The sequence below is a fragment of the Musa acuminata genome, chromosome BXJ1-2 (assembly GCF_036884655.1).
Source record: "Musa acuminata AAA Group cultivar baxijiao chromosome BXJ1-2, Cavendish_Baxijiao_AAA, whole genome shotgun sequence".
Taxonomy (NCBI): Eukaryota; Viridiplantae; Streptophyta; class Magnoliopsida; order Zingiberales; family Musaceae; genus Musa; species Musa acuminata.
Genome location: NC_088328.1, coordinates 27,179,789 through 27,201,254, shown reverse-complemented (window position 1 = coordinate 27,201,254; position 21,466 = coordinate 27,179,789). Strand labels below are relative to the sequence as shown.

General features: G+C 40.7%; 3 protein-coding genes across 6 annotated transcripts; 2 read left to right on the top strand and 1 right to left on the bottom strand.

Moving 5' to 3' along the window:
• Positions 1–42: 42 nt before the first annotated feature.
• On the top strand, positions 43–4,206 carry LOC135606517 (uncharacterized). Its single transcript, XM_065097549.1, has 6 exons — positions 43–604; positions 1,134–1,369; positions 1,452–1,710; positions 3,126–3,305; positions 3,446–3,601; positions 3,691–4,206. Exons 1-6 carry the CDS (start codon positions 572–574, stop codon positions 3,862–3,864), a joined length of 1,038 nt encoding a protein of 345 aa, XP_064953621.1. The 5' UTR covers positions 43–571; the 3' UTR covers positions 3,865–4,206.
• An 892-nt stretch (positions 4,207–5,098) lies between these two features.
• Positions 5,099–7,883, bottom strand: LOC103975577 (BTB/POZ domain-containing protein At3g22104). 2 transcript variants are annotated; one of them, XM_009390585.3, is made up of 3 exons: positions 7,542–7,883; positions 5,791–6,897; positions 5,099–5,683 (listed from the first exon to the last, which is right to left on the bottom strand). In XM_009390585.3, the coding sequence occupies exons 1-3, from the start codon at positions 7,602–7,604 to the stop codon at positions 5,264–5,266; spliced, it is 1,590 nt and encodes a 529-aa protein (XP_009388860.1). In that variant the 5' UTR covers positions 7,605–7,883; the 3' UTR covers positions 5,099–5,263. The 2 variants fall into 2 exon arrangements, with proteins under 2 accessions (XP_009388860.1, XP_009388861.1); XM_009390586.3 differs by lacking the exon at positions 7,542–7,883 and adding an exon at positions 7,064–7,535.
• Positions 7,884–12,579: 4,696 nt separating this feature from the next.
• On the top strand, positions 12,580–21,448 carry LOC135606500 (formin-like protein 5). Of its 3 annotated transcripts, none has more exons than XR_010484836.1 (9): positions 12,580–13,676; positions 15,276–15,429; positions 15,508–15,999; positions 16,074–16,779; positions 16,854–17,050; positions 17,835–18,070; positions 19,206–20,057; positions 20,280–20,372; positions 20,945–21,448. XR_010484836.1 is itself a non-coding variant. In XM_065097529.1 (8 exons), the coding sequence occupies exons 1-7, from the start codon at positions 13,551–13,553 to the stop codon at positions 20,040–20,042; spliced, it is 2,748 nt and encodes a 915-aa protein (XP_064953601.1). In that variant the 5' UTR covers positions 12,581–13,550; the 3' UTR covers positions 20,043–20,057; positions 20,945–21,448. The 3 variants fall into 3 exon arrangements, 1 of the variants encoding a protein (XP_064953601.1); XR_010484835.1 differs by having other exon boundaries at positions 20,267–20,372; XM_065097529.1 differs by lacking the exon at positions 20,280–20,372 and having other exon boundaries at positions 12,581–13,676.
• The last annotated feature ends 18 nt before the right edge of the window (positions 21,449–21,466 follow it).

Sequence of the window (21,466 nt, the reverse complement as noted above, 5' to 3'; positions counted from 1 at the left end):
CGTGGATTGCGTTTGATGGAATTCCCATAGAAGATTCAGAAATCTAGGCGTTTGGCAGGGGAATGACTATTTGTGGTCTGCTGTTTCCAGTTGACCGATAAAGCCGCGTGATACGATCCTAATTCCTCTTTCCTCCACCAAATCCTGCAATTGAATTCTTGATCATCGAAAGCCCCCAGTTGTTAATGATGCCTTCAGCGTAAAAGCCTGCTTTGGACGAACATTTCCTATACTTAAAAAGCTCCCCTTCTCCTCGTTTTTCTGTTCTCTTTTAGCCTTCTCCTTCGCCGGGGGCGCAACGGTCGGAAACCGGAGGAAAGAGATAGAGAGAAGCAAAGAAAATATAGAAAAATCAGCTTTTGATCTGGTGAGAGCAAATGAGAAGCAGGAATAGGAAGGAGAAGCCAACCCTAAGCTTGAGATTTGGTTCTCGACGGCAGAAGAAGGGGAGTCGAGGGAAGAGATCGAGCATAAAAGTATGGAGCCGCTGGTAGGAGTGGTGGCATTTCTTGTCCGGTTCCTTTTTTCTTGAAAGGATTCGTAGAAAGAGGGGAAGGGGAAAAGGGGAAAGATGGTGGTGGATGACTGCTGCTTTTTCAACAAGGTGCGGCATTTCGTCGTCTTCTTCTTCTTTTCCCTTTGCTTTTCACCTGTTCAGTTATGATACCGGATCAGGCAGTAAAACGAAAGATTCTATATTGAGGTGAAAGTTGGGATCTTTGATGGGCCTTTGATATAATTCGGTGAAGAAGGTGTATCCATCTATGTTCTTTGATATGAAGATTTTATTTTGTTACGCTTTTCGGCTTCTCTTTGATGGTAGCAACATGCATACTTGTTCCTTCAACATTATTCTTGATTCGCTCGTTCGTGTTGTTTGAATGCGTGGGATCGTTTTCCGTTTTGTGCCAATTGGATCGGTCCTGACCACCCTTTAGTTTTTGTTCTTTTTTATTGTCATGATCTCCTTTCAATGTGGAGCTTCTTGGAGCTGTCATCTCATATTTTGGCTAGTTTCCATTCGGTACATTTTTAAGCACTCTAGAATAATAGAAGAAGACGGGTTATATGAAAGGTGGTTCAATGATTTTATGAGCTTTGATCGATTTCACAACATGATTTGTATAATGCAGGATTCACTGGTCACAAAGCCTTCAAAGAAATATCCACTTGTGCTGTGGATGGCAATATTGGGGTTGATCATGATTAGTGGCGTCTATATATTCTCCCTATGTCTGAAACTAAGAGTGTTTGTAGTAACCCCAAATCAGTGGAAGGGGAAAGCGACAAAGCAAACCTGTCATGATCTTCGCATCCCACAGTCTGAGCTTCGTTATATGCATTATCCAGAACCGACTACTTATAGTAGGTAATAGAATTAGATTGGCTAGGAAAGGTTTTTTCATTAGGTTCATGCTAGTTGGATAGTGAACATTTGATTTATGTTGCAGGAAAGAATGCACTTGCACACCAGTTCGGTTCTTTGCTATTCTATCGATGCAGAGGTCTGGGAGTGGATGGTTTGAAACATTGTTAAACAGTCATGTTAATGTCAGCTCTAACGGCGAAATTTTCTCTGTAAAAGAAAGGAGGGTTAACATTTCATCCATCACGGAGACACTGGACAAAGTCTACAACTTGGATTGGTATAGTAGTGCTTCTAAAAATGAATGCACTGCAGCTGTTGGCCTCAAGTGGATGCTTAATCAGGTAAAACTCTTTTCTAAATAGAAGATTAATTTCATTTATGTTTGATGTGGTCTATTTTGATTAATTAGTTTTTTTGTATTAATATCATTTTTTCTGAAACTCCATTCTGGACGTTTCAGATATGAAATTAGGGCTTTTTGAGACTGCAAAATATATTACAGATATTTCTTTAGTTGCCCTTCTTGCTGTTTCGTTATCTGCGCTTATTCTACCATCACACTTTGTTTCTTCTGAAGGGAAATGCTATCAGTGGTAGAATCATAAAAATGGGGGATGTAAGTTTGTAATTGTGCATTATATGATTACCTTTTCCATGATAGAGCTTGAAAAGAAGTGGGATTTATCCATTTCAAGGGATCATTTTTGTTCATTAAGGTTATGGTGGCAACTGTCTTGGAAGCTATTACATCTTTATGCAATAAGCAGTGAGATTCATGCTAACCTGACATGCTTTCTGACTTATGGAATATGCCATAGCGGTTATTATGGTAATCATGGTTAGTGCTATAGCAGGCTCCATGGAAGCCAGGCTGTGATATAACTCGGTTTTCTTTTGATCTTACGGTTTGTGCTTAGAATTGTGCCCAACCTTTTCCCATGTGTATGCCCGATGAGTTGTAAGGCCTTTGTTCTTCACGTCCATGCTAGAAATAAATGTAAAATATTGTAAAAAAATTGTAAAATTGTCCAAATAATATGATAATGATGAGGTACCCGATTATGACCCATGGCATGTGTTGTTCTCTACTGGCTGCACTATCTTCTGCTTCCGGTGGCTCACCAACACATGGAAGATCTCTCTCTCACCCTTTTCTGATTCCTTTCCCTTTCTTTCTTACCTACCTCAATGCCATGACTATGTTTTATTTTTGGTGGGTTTTGTGCTAGTTGATCTTGTTTTCATTCTTCATGACAAAGTGCACATAAATTGGAAATGGAGGAGAGAAGGAGAAGGGTCTGTGGCTTAAATCACATAATATAAGTCGCTATGGTCATAGGGATTATGGCATCAGGCATGGGGCCTTGTTGCCTTCCAAATGCCTTGAACACCCTTGGTTGCAATGTGCCTGTCCAGCAAAAATAGCATGATGGTTCTATATCTGACTGTATAATTGGATTAAATATATCAATCCAAGGCCTGTTGAATTTTATTCTGTAAAAAGTTATGCAGCTCTGTTTATTTTACCTCATGGAGGCAATGGTATCCTGTTATGAAGTGATTTCTGCTTCAAGAGAAATTACATGTATTGATTGTAAGATTAGTATTATCTTTAAGATTCATTGGGTATTTGATTCTTTTATCAGATTTGGATTATGATTCTTGGTGGCACCAACTGATAACTCGCCTACTTATGCCTGTGAAAATTCTCAGTAATTTTGTAATCAGATTTAATTCTTGTGTATCTGTTGTATAGGGTCTCATGCAGCACCACAAAGAGATAATCAAATACTTCAACAAGAGGGGAGTTTCTGCAATACTTCTGTTCAGAAGAAATCTACTTCGTCGTTTAGTTTCAGTACTTGCAAATTCTCATGATCGGAATGCCAAGCAACTAAATGGGACCCATAAAGCTCATGTACATTCCAAGAACGAGGTCATGTACTTCTATACTTGTTGCACTCAAGAGACATTCTTACATAAAACCATGAGACGACCGAGACAGACTGTAACCTTGCTTGGTGGGATAAATCTACATTCAAGATCTTGAAATTTTGTTATTTTCATGCTGTGCAGGCTGATGTGCTCGCAAGATATAAGCCTACGATCAACACAACTTTGTTGATCCCGGAACTGAAGCTTACAGATAAATGGGGTGCTGATGCTCTGGAACACTTCAAGAGCACCCGCCATATTCGGCTCTACTACGAGGATCTTGTCCATAACAGCACCGTGAGAATCTCTATGGTTTTGTCATATAAACCATAAGTTGCTTGTCGCAGTTCAAACCTATTAATCGTAGTAGGGTTCGGTTTCTGCAGAAGCTGATGGATGTCCTAGATTTTCTAAGATTGCCTCAACAAATGCTTTCCAGTCGTCACGTAAAGATCCACAGTAAGTCATTGTCTGATCAGATTGAGAACTGGGATGCTGTCTACACTGCTCTGAAGGGAACAGAGTACGAGAGCTTCTTGAATGCCGATTATCAAATTTAGCAAGGTATTATGAGCAGCTCTGTTGTTGTAAATAACTTTTTTTTTTTTATTTTCTTCTTATACAAGCGGCTTTGACACCGGCACAGGTGTGGTTAGGCAAATTTTTGTCCTTCCATTCTAACAGATTTCTTTCAAAGGTTTCTTGAGCTGTGAGGTCTACTAATCTGTAAATCATTCCAATTCACATTCAAAGTTAATGAAGATTGGTATCAGATTTAGGTGCATATTAACTTTTTTGCTTTCGGGATGTTTCCTTCGAACTGGGATGATTACTTGTTTGTACAACATGTAACATGGATTTTTGTGTAATCGAGAAGCATTAGTAACGGGCTCTTTAATCTATGAGTTTGTTTGAGGAAACAAGGTGTGCTGATTTTTTGTTATCACTTCTTGGTCTTGGATTTTAGTGGTATTATTATTATGTCTTGTGCATTGTTCCTTCAGCTCAATGATGACTATTTATCCATCACTTCACCAACTCATTTCACTTCAAACTCATGGCCAATCCAGTGGGCACTTCTGCTTGGTTGTTGGTGTAATGAATTGCCCTTCCATTTAAGCATATTGGCCTCAGCACCTTCTTGCTCATCGCTGAAATCAACTTCATGATCTGGGCATTGCAGCAGCGCTGAAACACTCTTCTTTCTTGGTCAATATCTTTTTGATCTTCTTCTTTCTTTCAGCAAAAGCTGGCCATTGCATACTAAGCTCAGTGGAAGTGGGACAAGGTCACCATGACAAGGTGAAGAGAAGTGAACCATTACACAATGGACTCACTCACTCACTCCCATGTTGTACCTCCTATCACATCATGGTACCCAACTTTATGTTTTCTTGTCTGGAGTTCTGCAAGAGTCAACTGCACACTGACCATGGTCTGCTATGATAATGTGTTGCAAGCATTCAGCAAGCTACACATGCTTCAAAATCCCCACATCCAAGAAGATGATACTTAGAGAATGCTTCTACAGTCATCATAAGGTATCTCCACGCCCAAATCATGATTCCCTTCAAGTACCAACCTAAAATATCTGCTTGTTATAATCTGCTTAAGAAGAAATATGAATGCAGTAAAAGCTTCGTTGAAAGTCATTTATACACAGAAGAAGCTACATGCTTTTTCCAGGCTCATTTGTGCATTTAGGGATCATACTTTAGTCTCCAGTGAGGCACATATGAAGTGATGGTAGCAAGAACAATTATGACAAAAGAAGAGCCAAACTAATCAGAACTCTCAAGGGAACAATCCAACATCATTCATTTTCACCTGCACAAAGGCATTGCTCTCAATCAGCTTTAGGAGTGTAGGAAAGGAGACAAGCATAATCTTCTTACGCTGGGGAACCAACAGATTGTTCATGATCTGTACAAGAGTATGTGGATTGCTGTGAGTTCAACCCTATGGGATTAGTCGGGAACAAAGCATGGGAAGTGATCTGGAACCACTTGGATTTGATATTGTGTTCTTCATGACTTCTGCCATCTGTGTTTGCATCTTCTTACAGATCTTTTCCAGTTCTGTTACTCTCCATTGCATCTCATGCAATTGGGCACTGAGTTTCTCATTGTCCGTGGAGCAATCAAGCTTGTTGTTATCAAATCGATTCTTCTTGTGTTTACTATCCTTGGGAGGAGCAGAGTCTGTGTTCTGAAGTAGACTCTTGAGCTTTGATTGCTGAGAAATGAGTGCTTGCACTGCTGTTCTTGATGGAAATTTCGGATTCCCAGCAAGATGCATGCAGGATTCTGATGAGAGCATATCATGGTTTATGGCATAGCAAATCTTCATCCTCTCTTCCTCTGATAGTTCACCATGAACCTGACAAAAGATTGCTCTAAGAATTCAACTTGAAGTTTAGCCAAACAGAAGTATGATGAACTGACTGATATGAAGTGATTGTGCCATGGATCATGTCGAACATATACCTCAAGATACAAGTCAACGGCTCGGTAAATTGCATCATGAGAATCCCTTGCAGCATCAGGGAGAATTGTGATCAGCGCAGCAAACTTGGAGGGTTCCAAGGAAGGATCTGGGGCAACTTCAGCCAAGTACGAGTCGATCAAGCACCCCACCCGCTTCATTCGAGTCATCGATGCCTGACCTACACTGGCAAGGAAAGATTTCAAGAACCTTAGAACAAGACTCACATCATAAAGACTGCCAATTCCGATCGGAGCAGGAATCAGCAAACCGTCCAGTGTTGTTTGGTCGATCTGGCTGCCGATCATGTTCTCCAGTCTGCCATGGCAAGACTTGCTCAATCTCAGGGACGAAGCAACTCGGAGGATGTTGAACAAGCCCTTGCAAGAAACACAGCTTCTATCGAGGGAATGGAGCAGGTCGATGGCAGTCTCAGTGGCCTTCCTCTTCTCTGATGGAGAACCGTGAGCTCCGCATTTGAGGTAGTAGAACAGGAACCTACTGATCATGACATTGTCTACCTTCTGAAGAACCATGCTCGCGATGACTTGCTGAATCATGTCAGTGTTCAAGAGTGCAAGATCCTCGAACCACCATGCCCGGTGGATGCCGCTTCTTGTGCTTATAGAACTTCTTGTGTCACAGGAGAATCGGAAAGCCGAGCTCTCAGGAGAGGAGCCTGATGGAGTCGTATCACCAACACCAGCTGTGGTGATCCTCCCTGCTACGGAGTCTATAATCCTGTCAAGGATGCCTGAGGAAATGGCTGATGGAAGGAAGTCTTGGCATTGTCTCAAGGCACTCATGATCTCAGACCATGACCAACATGGTATTCCCAGTAGATAAACTTCAGTCAGCTTGATCAAGCTTGGGAAGGAAGAGGCATCCTCTGTCATCTCCATGTAGTCTGCAACACAATGTAGAAGGCACGCATCGGAAGGGGTTATTTGGATTCTGCCATTGTTGTAGCAGAACCTTGCCATGAGCTCGAATCCACGGACGCTTCCCGGGAAGTTGCGGAATACAACTTTCGAGGTTTCTGCGGTCGATGAGAGTGATGGCTTGCTGAAGAGCTTCCTCAGCCTACCAGAGAAGGATGAGAGGATACCCTGCAAGTCATCAAGATCACCAACAATATGACAAGCCAATGAAGCTCTACAACACAACATAGAAACTTTGCCGAGAGTCAAAGATCATTACAAGAAAGTTCAAATTTCAATCAAGATCAGCCAACAGAAATTAGTGATAGCAATTAAATAAGGTGCAGAAACACACATCGGCTCCACTATTTCATCAGTCCACAGCTACAGTATAAGCTTTTCCTTGCTGAAAACATACTTTAGCTCTTGTAGCGACCGCCAAAAGCATTAAATTTATGAAAGGCAGCAAGAAAAAGAGAGGATTTTGTTAGGAGAAGTTGATGGGAAAGGAGCTGCAGATAAAGAGATCATAAATGAATGAATAGGACAACTAAGAATTTGTAGCTTATCAAGAGAGAAACAAGAAGAAGAAGAACGAAGATCATCGGAACAGAATTAGATGGATCAGCTGCAAAACAATTAGGTAGAAGACAGCCAAATATATACTGGTAATAGATCACAACTTTCACTTGGCAACATAAAATTTCAAGGACAGAGGAATCCTCGAAGAGCACATCCTTTCTCGGAAGATACCAAAGTTGTACAGATTTCAGCTGCACAGAGTTGATTCAAACTCTCCATTGAATTGCACATGATGAGATGAGAAAGCTTGCCTTGGACACCAGGAAAGCCTCTTCGCCATTAACGTCCACTTCAAGATCGCAAATCGCCACCATTGCTTAGAGTCAGAAAAGGAAGGTCAGGGGCACTTAACCAAAGATTTCCAGCTTGTCAGAGTTGATCACTTGGACAAGCAAGGACTACCATGATGAAGGTGGGAAAGGAGGTGGAATGCAAACAGGAGTCCACAAGGCCATGCTCCCAGGTGAAGAGTATCTGGAGAAAGAGAAAGAGTCTCTTTGGATGGTCAATGAAGAGTAAGATAAGGAAAGAAAAAGATGGAGGAAAAAGGAGTCACACTTGGAAGGCACCAAGGCCCAGAAGACAGATGTAAAGGGGGAGGAAGGAGAGGGGCTAGAAGTGTTGAACAAGCGACCCATCCAAACAGTTGGTGGTGAGACTATGATAGATAACTCTCACAAAGTCTCTTCTCCTACTGTTTCCGAGTGTGTGTGTGTGCCATGCTGGTACCTCCATCAACCTTTTGAGCTCGAGTTGCTGTGTTATCCTTGAGCTTCTTCCTCTCTTGGTACTCTCACTAGGATTGCAATTATTTTTAGAATTATAATGTAATTTATATTACTTTGAAATTAAAGTTGTTTCACAAATCATATATGTTTGTGTTGAGATTAATATAAAATTTTATTATTTAATCTGGTACAATAAAAATTTTAATTTTTCTCATGGATATTATATTGATTTCTGATTGGATGATCTTTGGATTATATTCTTAGTTTTGATGCCTCCGGCCAAATTCTAGATCAAACTTTTAACTGGCCAAACCAGGCTAAGTTGTAGGACAAGGTCAACAGAGATGGGACCATTCATTCTCCTCTCTTGGAGGCTTGAGTCCATCAACCCATGTGGTTGTAACATGACTGTGTCATCAATCTCCTCAAGGCAAGGGACCATTGGCATCCATGGGGGTTGTGACTACTGCATTCTCTGTCTGAACCAGATGACCCTGAGAGGCATTCTGCATAATTAACATGACTGCCAAGGACCTGTTTGAGGCTTTTGAGCCACTTGGAGTAGGAAGCTTGAGCTGATGGACCTACTCAAGTTGACATGTTTTGGATCTTGAACTGTGTTCGCTTGATTTGAAGCTCTCATTATCTCCTTTCAGATGGCAGGCAAAAATATTAGCAGATATGATTTTGACAGAAAGAACATTATTAATCAATCATCATTCATTTAACCTTCATATGATATTCACATTGACATAAACATTGAAAGAAGAACATAAGAATTACCCTCCACCCGTCTTTTTATATGGATAAAGATAACGATTATAACCTATCTTTCCTTTGTCACACATGTAAAAATAGATCAATGTGAGATTGGTAGAAGTAATTAGGTGCAGATGACACATCAGGAGTTCGATGTAAAAACTCAATGTTTCGATCTCAAAAACACCTTGAATAAACTTAGTCAGATGATGACATTAATGATATTTTTTTAATAGACTTCAACCTAAGGTTATGGTTAATCGTTACAAGCAAGGACTCAAGACACCCACCCATCCATAAAACTTACAACCAGAACATTAGATGAAGAAAGTCAAACTATTTAGTTGGGTGCCCAATCACTCTTTGAAGTGCTAAGTTGGGAAAGGAAGATATGGACCAGAAGGACTAACAGGGACAAAAGGGTTAAGCAAAATGCCTAATTGAAATGAGCTGATAATTTCGTAAGGTTTCATCAAACACATCAATTTCAAGAAGGCACTGTGTTTACCGGCCAAGAAAGAAGGTCGACAAACAGGTTGGAATTGAAAAACAAATCACCTTCTGAGATTAGAACAAAGCGAACAAAAATGGGGTCTTTCCCACGAATGCACTGCTTCAGTATTAATTACTTTGGTAAATCTTTACGTCGTGGTCGAGGTGTCAGCACGGCTTGATGTAGTCATAGATGTACAAGATTGCCCACGTGGATGCTCGGGTGGTGAGGGCGAGCGTCGGGTCAGGTCGGGTTTGAACCTTATCCCCCGAGTGCGATCTTCTCTCTTGACGAGTGGTCTATTTCTTCGCCGTTGGACTCCTGCGCACACACACACAAGTCGAGGTCGGGAGGAGGATTTTTCGACTCGACCTCTCCGAAGCTTAAGTTAGCTTTTAGTGAAATGAGAGAGAGTTGAGTTTTCGAAATCCTCCTCCTGTTTAAGGAGGGTTAGCTTTTATACCTGCGAGGATGAGTTGGTCGTACGGGGTCAATTAACTACGATCGACTCCTTGGGCGACCGACTGCACGAATTGGTACCGTGTGACGTCGCTCTGAGCTTTCCGAGACGACTGTACCGTGATGATATCGTTTGTACGGAAGGGGCGATAAACGATTGCTCGTCATGTGTGTACTGCCCGCCACATCATACTTGAGATTCCACGTTTGCATCGTTGTATTTGCTTACCTAGGTTCACGTGGGCGATGTTAAAATATGCCCTATCAAATTGAAAGAGCAATAAACATAAAGTCAATTTCAAATAATTATAAGAATTCTCACTATAACATACCGTGAATTGGTTAGCTCTTACATATTCAAATCTCTAAGCACAACTTACCCCCAAAATTGGTTAGCCCACAATCAACCAGATTGTATCGTCGTGTATGCTTGCTTGGGTTCACTTGGACGATGCTAAAATATGTGCTATCAAACTGAAAGAGCAATAAACATAAAATCGATTTCAAATAATTGTAAGAATTGTCACGTACGATAACATGCCCTAAATTAGTTAGTCCCAACAGATTCAAATATCTGAGCACAACTTTCCCCCAGAATTGATTAGCCCACAATCAACCAGACTGCAACCATTTCAAAGGTTGTAGTCTCACTTGCATCGATCCGTGATAAAGAATCGATCAATAACCATTAATCCGCCTTTAAACAGGCCCAGAACGGAAACTGGCCGAGCCCCTTAGCTGGAGAAACCGGCTGCGTTCCCCTCCTTCACCTCGGGATACATTGGAGATCTTGCCGTCGCCTGATCCCTTGCCCTATCCGTATAAGATCCCAATACGGTGCTTGTTGGGCTGATGGCCCATATTCAGCCCACGGCCCACACCCCCTCTTAACCTAACCCTAATTAAGATTAGGGGGGTGTGGTGGCTGCGTTTTAGAGGCAGATTAAAGCTATAAAAAGGCAGCAACGAGGCAGATCTTTGCAGCGACGAGATTCCAAAGAGAAGAAGGAGAACAAGGCAGAAGAGGAAGAGAAAGAAAGGAAAGAAAACAAGGACAACGCAGAGAGACTGTTCACAATCATCTAGCAGTGTTCTCATCTCACGTTAGATCAAATCTACAGTAGGCTCTTGCTGTGATTACTTGGGAGGTTTTAGATATTGTGGGCAGTAACGTGATCCTTGTATCCCAGTTATTCTCTTGTGGTTGTTGCTTGGGTTTTGGGCAAGAGATTGAGATTTGTATATTCATTATTCTCATAGTGGATTATCTCTAGTTTGCCCCGTGGTTTTTACCCTTCACATTGAAGGGGTTTTCCACGTATATCTTGGTTTTCCACGTATATCTTGGTGTTCTGTTTGATTGTGTTTCCATTTTATTCCGCTGCGTATTTTGGTCTTCTAGTATTTGTTCCTATACAAAGTTATTCCTGTTTATATCCCCGTTAGTGCTCTCCCTCACTTCCGCGTAGGCGACCGCTCACTACACCGATCTCGGCCTCTCTTTCAAGGTTCCGATCTGTGTCATCCACAAGCCGAACGATCTCTCGAAGCCTACGCTCCAGGCCTTCCGTAATTTCGTCGGATCTGATGACCTTCACCTCGGGTGGCTTCGACTGCCACCGGCCTGATGAGACCTTCTCAGCAGCGCTGGCTTCGGCGAGCCTCGCGGCGGACCACATTGAGGTGGTGGGTCGTGCGTCTCGATTCAGACCCCAAGCAATATGAGCAGAACCGAAGCCGCTAGAGGGGGTCGGAAGCGGGGTACAGGGGCGGGGGCACCATCGGGGTCGAGATGGGGCGCTCAGCGTCAGAACTGGCGGAGGGTGTTATCCGGGAGACGAGGGGAGCAGGAGTCGTCGAACGGCTTTCGCTCGTCCTCATCGAAGTGACGGCCGATGTGCGGCGCGTGAGGGAGGAAAGCGGAGGCCGCGCCTGTCCGGTCCGGGGCGGGGGAGGGAGCGGTCGTAGTGGTCGGGCTCGCTGGGTCGATCGGACGGCCAGAGGCTGAAGAGGAAGAACGGGAGACAGATTAGGGTGGTTCCAATGACTGTGAAAAGAGAGTAAAGGGGAGAATATCGTACTGAGGAGAGGGAAGAAGTGTGTAGCGAGCGGTACGTCAGGGCGAAAGCAGGAGCGGACGAGAGGTGAGGAGGGGAAGGGGATGGATCCGCCATGGAAGTCCATGTGCGTAATCGTCGTCGCCTTCGTCTTCGACATCTTCTTCTCCGTGCTTCCTGCCTCCTTTTGCTCGTTTCTCTGTCCTGCGTGTGGTCTTCAAACAGAAGCAGAGGTGGGAGGGTGTGACGGATGATCTCTTTCCTAATGATGCTGGACGGTGACGATGAGGTGATGGAGCACGAGAGATAGGGGGGTCCCACGCTTTTGATGGGCTTTAAACGCGAAGGTTGGCGATTTTTAACGGGTCGTTTTGTTATTTTTTATTTCCTTCTCATTTCTTTCGAATTAAATTTAAATATCCTGCTTGCCTTTTTTTCCTTTTTTTTATAACGCTCCAAAGAAAATTTATGATAATTTTTTTCCTTTTTTTCTTTTGGTATTTTATTATTTGGCTTTGAGCTTATGGTAAATTTATGATCTTAAATGGTTAATAACTATTTTTTATTTAATGTGTCTTTTTTTTTTTTTTTAAGTGTATAAAATATTGTTTTTTTCCTTTTATAATATAATACATTCTCTAAGAAGTGGATAATTAGAATGAAGATGAGTTGTCATCAATACAATGGAGAGAAAAGGAAAATAAGTCATATTTTGTTGTCTATTGTTTGTGATCATATGCATGTAATATAAACGAGTTGTCATGTGTCAACTGTTGGCATTCCGTTCTCTCTAAGGAGGTTTCCATGTGGGAGAAGAGTCTCGATTTTGCCAACAAAAGCCACGCCATTTCAATTCCCCTCTCACGCGGCTTCCCCCCGCTTTGGTCGCCTTCGGCCCTCCTCCCTCCTCCCTCCTCCCGAAGTCCACAGGCGACATTTAGGAGGAAGAGATTGTTATCCGCGAGCTTCCGTTTCCGTTCATCGTTTCCGATCCCAAAGGAGCTCCCTTTCCCCTTCGTCAGCTGCCATTAGGACATAATTTTCTTCCTCCGAGGCCGCTTGTTTGGGACATCAGCTCGTTTGTGTCGATTTACTCGAAAGGGGAGGGCATCGTGGGCGATTCGAGGTTCCTCTTGGCGACGTTGGGGCTTTTCTCTTACGTAACTCGTTCTTTGGCATGATTTGCTCCATCTCCTGGCACGATGCTCGTGGCATTCATCCTGTTTGGCAACTCAAAGGCGGTGATCTTTGGCGCGATTTGATCCGTTTCTTGGTTTCTCGGAGAGAAAAGTAGACATTTTTTAGCATTATAATTCGGAGGTCCGAGTCTGTTTTATTATTTCAACAAGGGAAAGGATCGATTTTTGAGCATCCTCTGGATTCTCAGCAACGCGTTGAGGCACGTGTAGTCCCCAGGCGCGGGTCTTGGTTTGCACCTTTCGTTAAGGTGGCTGCTTTCCGATTTTAGCTTTCTGGAATTCATCTGGTCAAGGAGCAATAGGTCGCAAAAAATTGAAGGATTTTTCGCCTTTTCCGCTTCTGCTGATTCTTGTCGTCGAAGATAAGCATTTTCTTTCAGGAAACCTCATCTGGGCTCTTGGTTCTGGAGATAAAGAAAAAGATGCCACTGTTTTCTTATTTCTGAGCGAGGAAAAAAGTGCAACGTTTTGAGCTAATTCCCATGATGTTTTGGGAGGTGATTGGGATAACATATTTATGACATGAGAAGATTAGTCTTTGCCTCTAACATCTGTCAGAGAGATTATGGCTATAAGCAGGAAAGCTTCGGCCGTTGCATGTATGGTCTTGTTTTCCGTTCTCGTGACAAAAGTTTGGCCGGGAAGACAGAGCCAATTCTTCAATTTGGCTGATTCTTTTGTTCCCAATATGGTGAGAAGGATGATTTGTTGTAGTCTTGATCTCTCTTTCTTCCGGATTGTGACTGGAATTATATCCCATAACTAGGTTATACAAATACGCTTTTCTACTGAGTAGACTAGCACAACTGGCTTTAATGGAATTTTAGCTTGATTTGTTTGGAAAACTCTTTTTGGATGATTCATCATACTTTCTAATCTTCACTGCAATACAACTGGAGGGGTGCACAATTTTTCCATCGAGTTAATTTCTTGATTTGGACTCTCTTCAAATTCAATGCATCATATTCTGTTGCATAAAATGGTAATTAGTTGAAAGAAAATTTTGCAAACAGGGTAAGAATTAGTCAGATGAGATGAAGTATGCATCTGCAATCGATAATCAAATGTCAATATGACTAGTAGATACGAAATGTTGGTGCACAGCTGTAGGTTTTAGATTTATGCCTTGGCATTTCCCACATTTTAGTTCATTGAAGAAATCTAGAATCTTCTTGTTCAAACATAAGCTTCCAAGTTTTCACAATAAATGTAATCTGCTGCAGAGATTTGTCATTCCTGTGTCAATTTTGTTATGTAAAACTATTGCTCCATGTTTTTCGGTTGTTGTGACATAGGTCAAACATACCAAACAATCTTCAGGATTCCAAATTACTGATGTCAATTCGTAATAATGTTGCAAATGTTAACATTTGTTGCCTAAATTCTGTTAAAGTTATTGATTTCTTGTCCCTCTAAACAGTGAAGTGCAGTACCTTTGTGCTTTCATCTCTTTGGCTAAAGAGTATGGGCTGCAAGCATCACTTATCGTTTTATCCTGCTCTCTGGAAAGAAAAACCAAAGTTACTTGATATCAGCACTGAACAAAAAGAAAAGAGAGAACAAGCAAAACTGCTAATTGTGGACTACAAATTATTAATAGATATTATGGATAACCATGAAATCAATGCTGAAACTGACTGCTAGATCTTCTTTTGTACTTTGCAAAAGTTCACCTGGCACTAGCAAATATCAAGTTTATTGAGTCCCCTAACTTGTCTCCTCTCTCTCAATATTTGGTTTCTTTCTTTATTACTTAAAGCTTCTTCCTATTGATCTTTTTATGTCATCTATTCATGATTCACATCTTTAGCTATTTTAATTCATAAAAAATATCGTTATATTTTTCATGTGTCTGTCCTTGTGAGGCATGGCAAAAATGAACACACAGGCATCATTTACATTGAGTATAAATGCCAACAGCATTCAAAGTTGTGTACAAGTTATGAACTTTGGCGGTATGATGCAAAAAGGTGTAGATATTTTGCCCCTAAACATCCTTTCTATATGTCAAAATAATTGCCTATGTGAACATGATTTCTGTTAGAACATCAGAATTCAAATGAAAACTTTTACTTTGTGCTTGAACTTACAAAAACAAATTATATTTACTTAAAATTGCACAATCCATCCATGTCAATGCATATTAACATGTGTACTTGTCCTATTATTTTCTGCCATTTTAGATGCTTCATCAATTTAGATACCATTTTAGATTTTAACATCTGTATCATGACTACGATCGCATGGTATAAATCCAAAATAAGCTGCTGATGAGATGCAAAATTTACAGGTGGAAAAGATGTTGCTTGATTGTGGTCTACATCCAAAAGATGTAAAAGAAATTATGAAAAAATTAGACTTCTCCCTTTTGGACGACATGATCAAAGATTCCAGACAAAACCAAGTAAAAGTGGGGTTGCTTGCAAAAGACAATGAAGAAAAAGGTGTGGCTGCACTATCTTCACGTCTCAAGTATTTCTTACTTATATGTTTGGGTAAACATATTCATCTTGCTCATACAGGAGAGAAGAACTCTATGAGAAATTGGTACTATAATCTTGAACCATTAATCAGACGTTATCCCGCTTCAAGGAGGAATCTGGCTGATCACCCTACACCAACCATGGTCCCTACCCATGCACCACCAACGTTTTGTTCCCCTGCTTATGCTTCAGCTTCATTTCCATATGTTTCATCTGGCCCTTCTAAGTCTAGTCCAGCACCTCCCTCTATCCTAAGACCTGCACGTACACTAACCCATGCTTCCAGTAAATTTGTTCCACCAGCTTTCGATGAAATGAGCCCAGATGAAACTGCAGATTTTTTAGCTAAGGAGCAAGAGGAAACCAACAAAACAATTGCTGTTGCAGTTGCTTTAAGCGTAGCAGGAACCTCTTTTGTTGCAGCAATTCTGTTTATTCTATATATTAATTGCCGTAGAAAAAAAGTTTACTCAAGTAATGACTTGAAGGATGACAAGCCACTCCTAAGTTTGAGTTTGAGTGACTTCTCTGGTATGAAAAGTTTATATACTTGTTCCTTTATGTATGAGTATTACTTCAGAGACTGATCGTGAATGTGTTTCCAGATTCTTCACAAAACTCTGGCATAGCAACTTCGAGTGAGAAGAATAAGTCAGGAGTTTTGTCTCTCAAATCCGAATCAATCCAAGTTGGTGATGCTTCACCCTTGAGTGTTGGCTCAGTTGAGGTTCCATCATCCAAATTACACTCTGGACATTTAAGTTCATCTATGGAGCTATCTGGTGCACCAACCAATGGACCAGCAGAAAAGCCCACTTCCAAACCTCCACCTCCGCCTCCGCCTCCTCCTCCACCTTCACCTCTACCTCGATCACCACCTTCACCTCCATCTCCATCTTCACCTCCACCTCCACCTCCACCTCCATCTCCATCTCCATCTCCATCTCCATCTTCATCACCATCTCCTCCTCCACTTCCACCTCCACGATCTCCACAACCTCCACCACCACCACCTGTAATGGCTCCTCCAGTTCCAAAGGCTGTTCCTTCGGCTCCTGTTCCACCCCCTCCCCCATCCATCAAAAGACCTGGTGGTCCCCCTCCACCTCCACCAAAAGCTGCTTCTGTTCCTCGTGCACCAAAAATAAACCTGGGTCCATCAAAAGTGCCTCCGCCATCCCCTCTTGGGCCCCAACATTCTGTATCAGATGGTGCACCAAAAACAAAGCTCAAACCATTATTTTGGGATAAAGTTCTTGCAAACCCTGATCAATCTATGGTGTGGAATCAGATTAAGTCGGGTTCATTCCAGTAAGCTCTCCAGTGTCTCATCTTTTGGATCTTCTCCATAGTCTTATGTTGAACATAATAACTTCTGTCTATAGGTTTGATGAGGAGATGATTGAAAGTCTTTTTGGTTACAATTCTGCTAATAAACCCAAAAATTGTGGGAAGGGCTTATCATCAAAGGTTCCTGTTGAATATGTTCGGATTCTTGATGCCAAGAAGTCCCAAAATTTGGCTATTTCATTAAAGGCACTGAATGTGAAAATAGAAGGAGTTCGTGATGCTCTTATGGAAGGTAGGTTTTTTTCATTATATTCCAAAACTATTGTGAGAAAGATTCTATTAGAAGTTAGAAAAAGAATACTTTGGTGAATTTTTCATGACAACTCAAACTGTTCAATTTAGTTTCTTTCTGGATCAGTTCCTTTACATATATGTTGTTGGTGGTGGCACCTAATTTATGTTCATCCTTATGAGACAATTATGCTCCCTGATTCACAATGTGGAAATTGAACAATTGGCAGAATATATGATTTTGATACTTAACGTTTCAACTTGTATTACCCTATTACTTGCTACGGAATATTGGATAATATACATAAAAAAGAAAATGATGAAAAAAAGGATTTCTTTTGTGTACTCACAAGTAGAAAATTTAAGGAAACTCTTGTCTATAATGCTTTTTTATGTGTCTTGTCCTGATGATTTGCCAAATCTTAGAATCCAGTTGTTCCTTTTTCTTTTTTTGGTAAGAAAGCTCCTCTTAATGCAAATCATTATACATGCCGTGGTCTCCTGATTCTGTTTGTTGCCGTTACATACTAAATTATTTTGTCTACTTTCTTTTGAGTCTCAATATATATCCTTTAGCTTGTAGCTATGTTTAATTTGTGTGTTGTAATACTTGATTGATTTTTCTGAACAAGGAAAAAAGCTTCCAGTGGAGTTACTACAAGTGTTGTTTCTGTTACATACTAAATTATCTTGTCTACTCTCTTTTGGGTCTCAATATATATCCTTTAAGTTGTAGCTATGTATAATTTGTGTGTTGTAATAATTGATTGATTTTTCTGAAAAAGGAAAAAAGCTTCCAGTGGAGTTACTACAAACATTGATAAAGATGGCTCCTACAACTGATGAAGAGCTGAAGCTTCGATTGTATACTGGTGATCATTCTGAACTTGGCTTAGCAGAAAGGTTTTTGAAGGCATTATTGGATATTCCGTTTGCTTTTCAAAGACTAGAAGCACTTCTTTTCATGGCTTCCATGCCAGAAGAAGTTTCAACTGCCACGGAATCGTTTTCTACACTAGAGGTAAGATCTGGTCCAGCATTTAATTTTTCAATCATGACTTGTTGTGTTTTTCAGTTCTAACCATACAACTAGTTCAGTATTGCATTTCAACATCTACTTATTAAACTGTAGTTTAGAGCAAAGAGAAAAGGTTAAATATCGAGAAATCAAAACATTTACAAACATCTAATATGGGTTAATAGAGAAGCATTTTGACTAGGACAATTTTCTTTTATTTGAACTTTTTTCTTTATTGTCCTGTGATGAGTGGGAAGGTCAATGTGTAGAAAGTGAATGTATCTATGGTTGTACTCATGTTGGTCATAGACATTTTGATGCTTCCAGAACATGTGTTAGGACCCTTCAATGCATGCTTGGGGAAAAAGGATAACTCACCTAAAACATGGTGGACAATCCATTCACTAGCATTTTACTTTATCTATGCGGACCATGAAAAACTACATTATCTATGAAATTATGCATGTGCAGTATACATGTGGGATACAAGTAGATCAATTTTAAAGTTTCTGAGCATATGTTGTACACTGGCAAGACTAATGTAATTTAATACTATGATTTACTCTGGATGTGAATGATGTCCATAACATTATCCATCCATAACTGGATCCCTTAAGTTATATATCATGATAATCACAGGTCGTCCAAATTGTACAAATTTGTTTCTTGTGTGTTATTATATATTTATAGCAATACATGAACATTATGTTTTCTCTTTCCAATTGCCATGTATGCCACATGGCATTTCATATTTTTCCAAAATTTTGTGTGTTGACATGTCAGTGCAGTGGGTTTTCTTTCCCAATGCCTGTATTCATAGCAAAGCTAAAGTTTAAAATCCCTGTCAGTTTTTCATGGATTTTTCTTGTCAGCAAAGGAAGGTGGCAACCAAGATAATTTGAGAGGATATGAAACAGTACTTCTTCTATGTGCAGTGCTCTATGTTCTCTTTTCATCAGTGAGGTTCATAATCATCAAAAAACTTGAAAGATGTTTTTATCAAGGCACCGTATGTATGGGGACATTGCCGTTCTCATATTTGATATGACTGACCATAGGAAGTAAAGCTTTTCCAGTACCAGTTCCACTAACATGGATATCTCTAAATTATTTTCTTTTTACGCATTATTCTTATCAGGTGGCCTGTGAAGAACTAAAAAGTAGCCGTCTGTTCTTGAAGCTATTAGAAGCTGTCCTTAAAACTGGCAATCGCATGAATGATGGTACCTTCCGTGGGGGAGCACAAGCATTCAAGCTTGATACACTCCTGAAGTTGTCTGATGTTAAAGGAGCCGATGGGAAGACAACATTATTGCATTTTGTTGTTCAAGAGATAATTCGATCTGAAGGTGTGCGTGCTGTACGAATAGCCAGGGAACGAAGTGGGAGCGTCTCTAGCCTGAACTCTGATGATCTTAGCGATGATTCACTCCATGAATCTGAAGACTACTTCCGAAAACTTGGTCTTAAAATTGTTTCAGGTCTTGGAGATGAACTTCAAAATGTCAAGAAAGCAGCATCTTTGGATGCTGATGCCTTGACAACTTTGGTGGCACAGCTTAACCACAGGTCGGTGAGGACAAAGGAATTCCTAAATACAAGCATGAAAAGTCATGAGGAGGAAAGTGGGTTTCATCACATACTCAAGAGTTTCATGGAGCAAGCTGAAACTGGAATCAGTTTCTTATTAGGTGAAGAAAAGAGACTAAGATTATTGGTAAAGAAAACCACAGACTTTTTCCATGGAAATGCTGGGAAGGATGAGGGCTTGCGATTGTTTGTAATTGTACGGGACTTTCTTGTGATGTTAGATAAGGCCTGCAAAGAGGTGAGAGAAGCACCAAGAAAAGTTAAACAAGCACCCAGAAATAGAGAAACATCATCACCACTACCCGTGCCAGATCCAAAGCAGCTACTTTTTCCGGCGATAAGGGATCGGCGGGTCGATAGTTCTAGTTCGGATGATGAGAGCTGACTTTGGTTGGAACAGGTATTGTTGCAATTTCGCTAATTGGCTAATATTTCTCCTTATTTACTAGTCCATGGGGATGCCTTCTTACTATTCTGCACAATATGGACCACATCCCAGAGGATTTACTAGACATCATTATACTAAAATATACAAGTAAACCTTCGTGCTATGCTAAGATTCCTCCTTTGAATCTTTTCTGGTGACTATGATCTAAGTTACAAAGACAGTCTCTGCATGCAGGGGTTTGGTTTTATTCATCAATCCTGGGTTTTGTTGGAGTTTGATCGTTGAGCCAGTCCTCGGATCTGGCTAAAGTACATATTCTGTGAACAGGTTGTGTATTCTTTGTCAACGAAACTTTTTCAGTAGCAGAGAGAAATAACTCTTAGACACAGTAACATAGGGGACAACAATTTGCTATGAAACTTCAAAAATATTAATTAGATGTATCTTCTAGTGCACACCTATTTGATCATCACATCTTCACCTCACTTGCAGCAATAGAGTTTACTTTATTTCTTATTTCTAGTAAAGAATGAAGAACTAAGCCACAATGATTCTGTCGAAACATGAAACCTGACTTGATATCTCACTAATAAGCAACTGTTTACTTGCAACTCAGTTTGATTCCATCACATCTTCAAAAGAAATGCAACATTTTTATATTCTAATCGAAGAAATTTATACAATCTTTTTTCTTTTTGGAGTGAGAAAGCTGTACTATATGGAAAAGTAGTCAATGATTCCAACTTGCCTTTTATTTGCAGTTGCCACAAAGCTATCATTTTGCAAATTGTGTTTCTGTAGCAGTACAAAATGTTATGGATTTATCTTATGTATCTGTTGCAGATGTCAGTTCTGTTCATTGCAGGCTTGTTCTGATTTTTCTGGTGGTGTTGCCACAGGACTCATAAGGTGCTGAAAACTACTACTCGAGAGGCCCATTGGTGATCGGCTCGCCGTTGAGCATGGTTTAATGATCTGAATCTGATCGATTATGCTCTGGGAATCACAGACTTGAAAGCCTGGTTCTCAGAAGCTCGAACAACCACATCTGCACCTGATGCCCGCGCCACCGACCAAGGCTGCATCATAGAATCATCCGATGCTTTCAACACATCTGGATTCAGGTCCTCGCCACTTGCATCAGGAAGTTAGACTAGTTTTGTTATACTAGCAGATCGTGCCTAGTGAACAGCTTTAGAACAATAAATTTTGAATCATAAGTTAATTCTTTCATTATACATTGATCTCTTGGAAGTAAAAGATGGGAGCAGTTCATGCCTTGTTTCCTCGTTGGCGACAGCTTTGGTCTATAAACTATGAATTTGTACATGCTACTCAAACTGTATATGGACAATTAGACTACAATTACTGTGATTACTAGATCAAAGAACATCATTTCAGTATACTGAAACAATAAACTC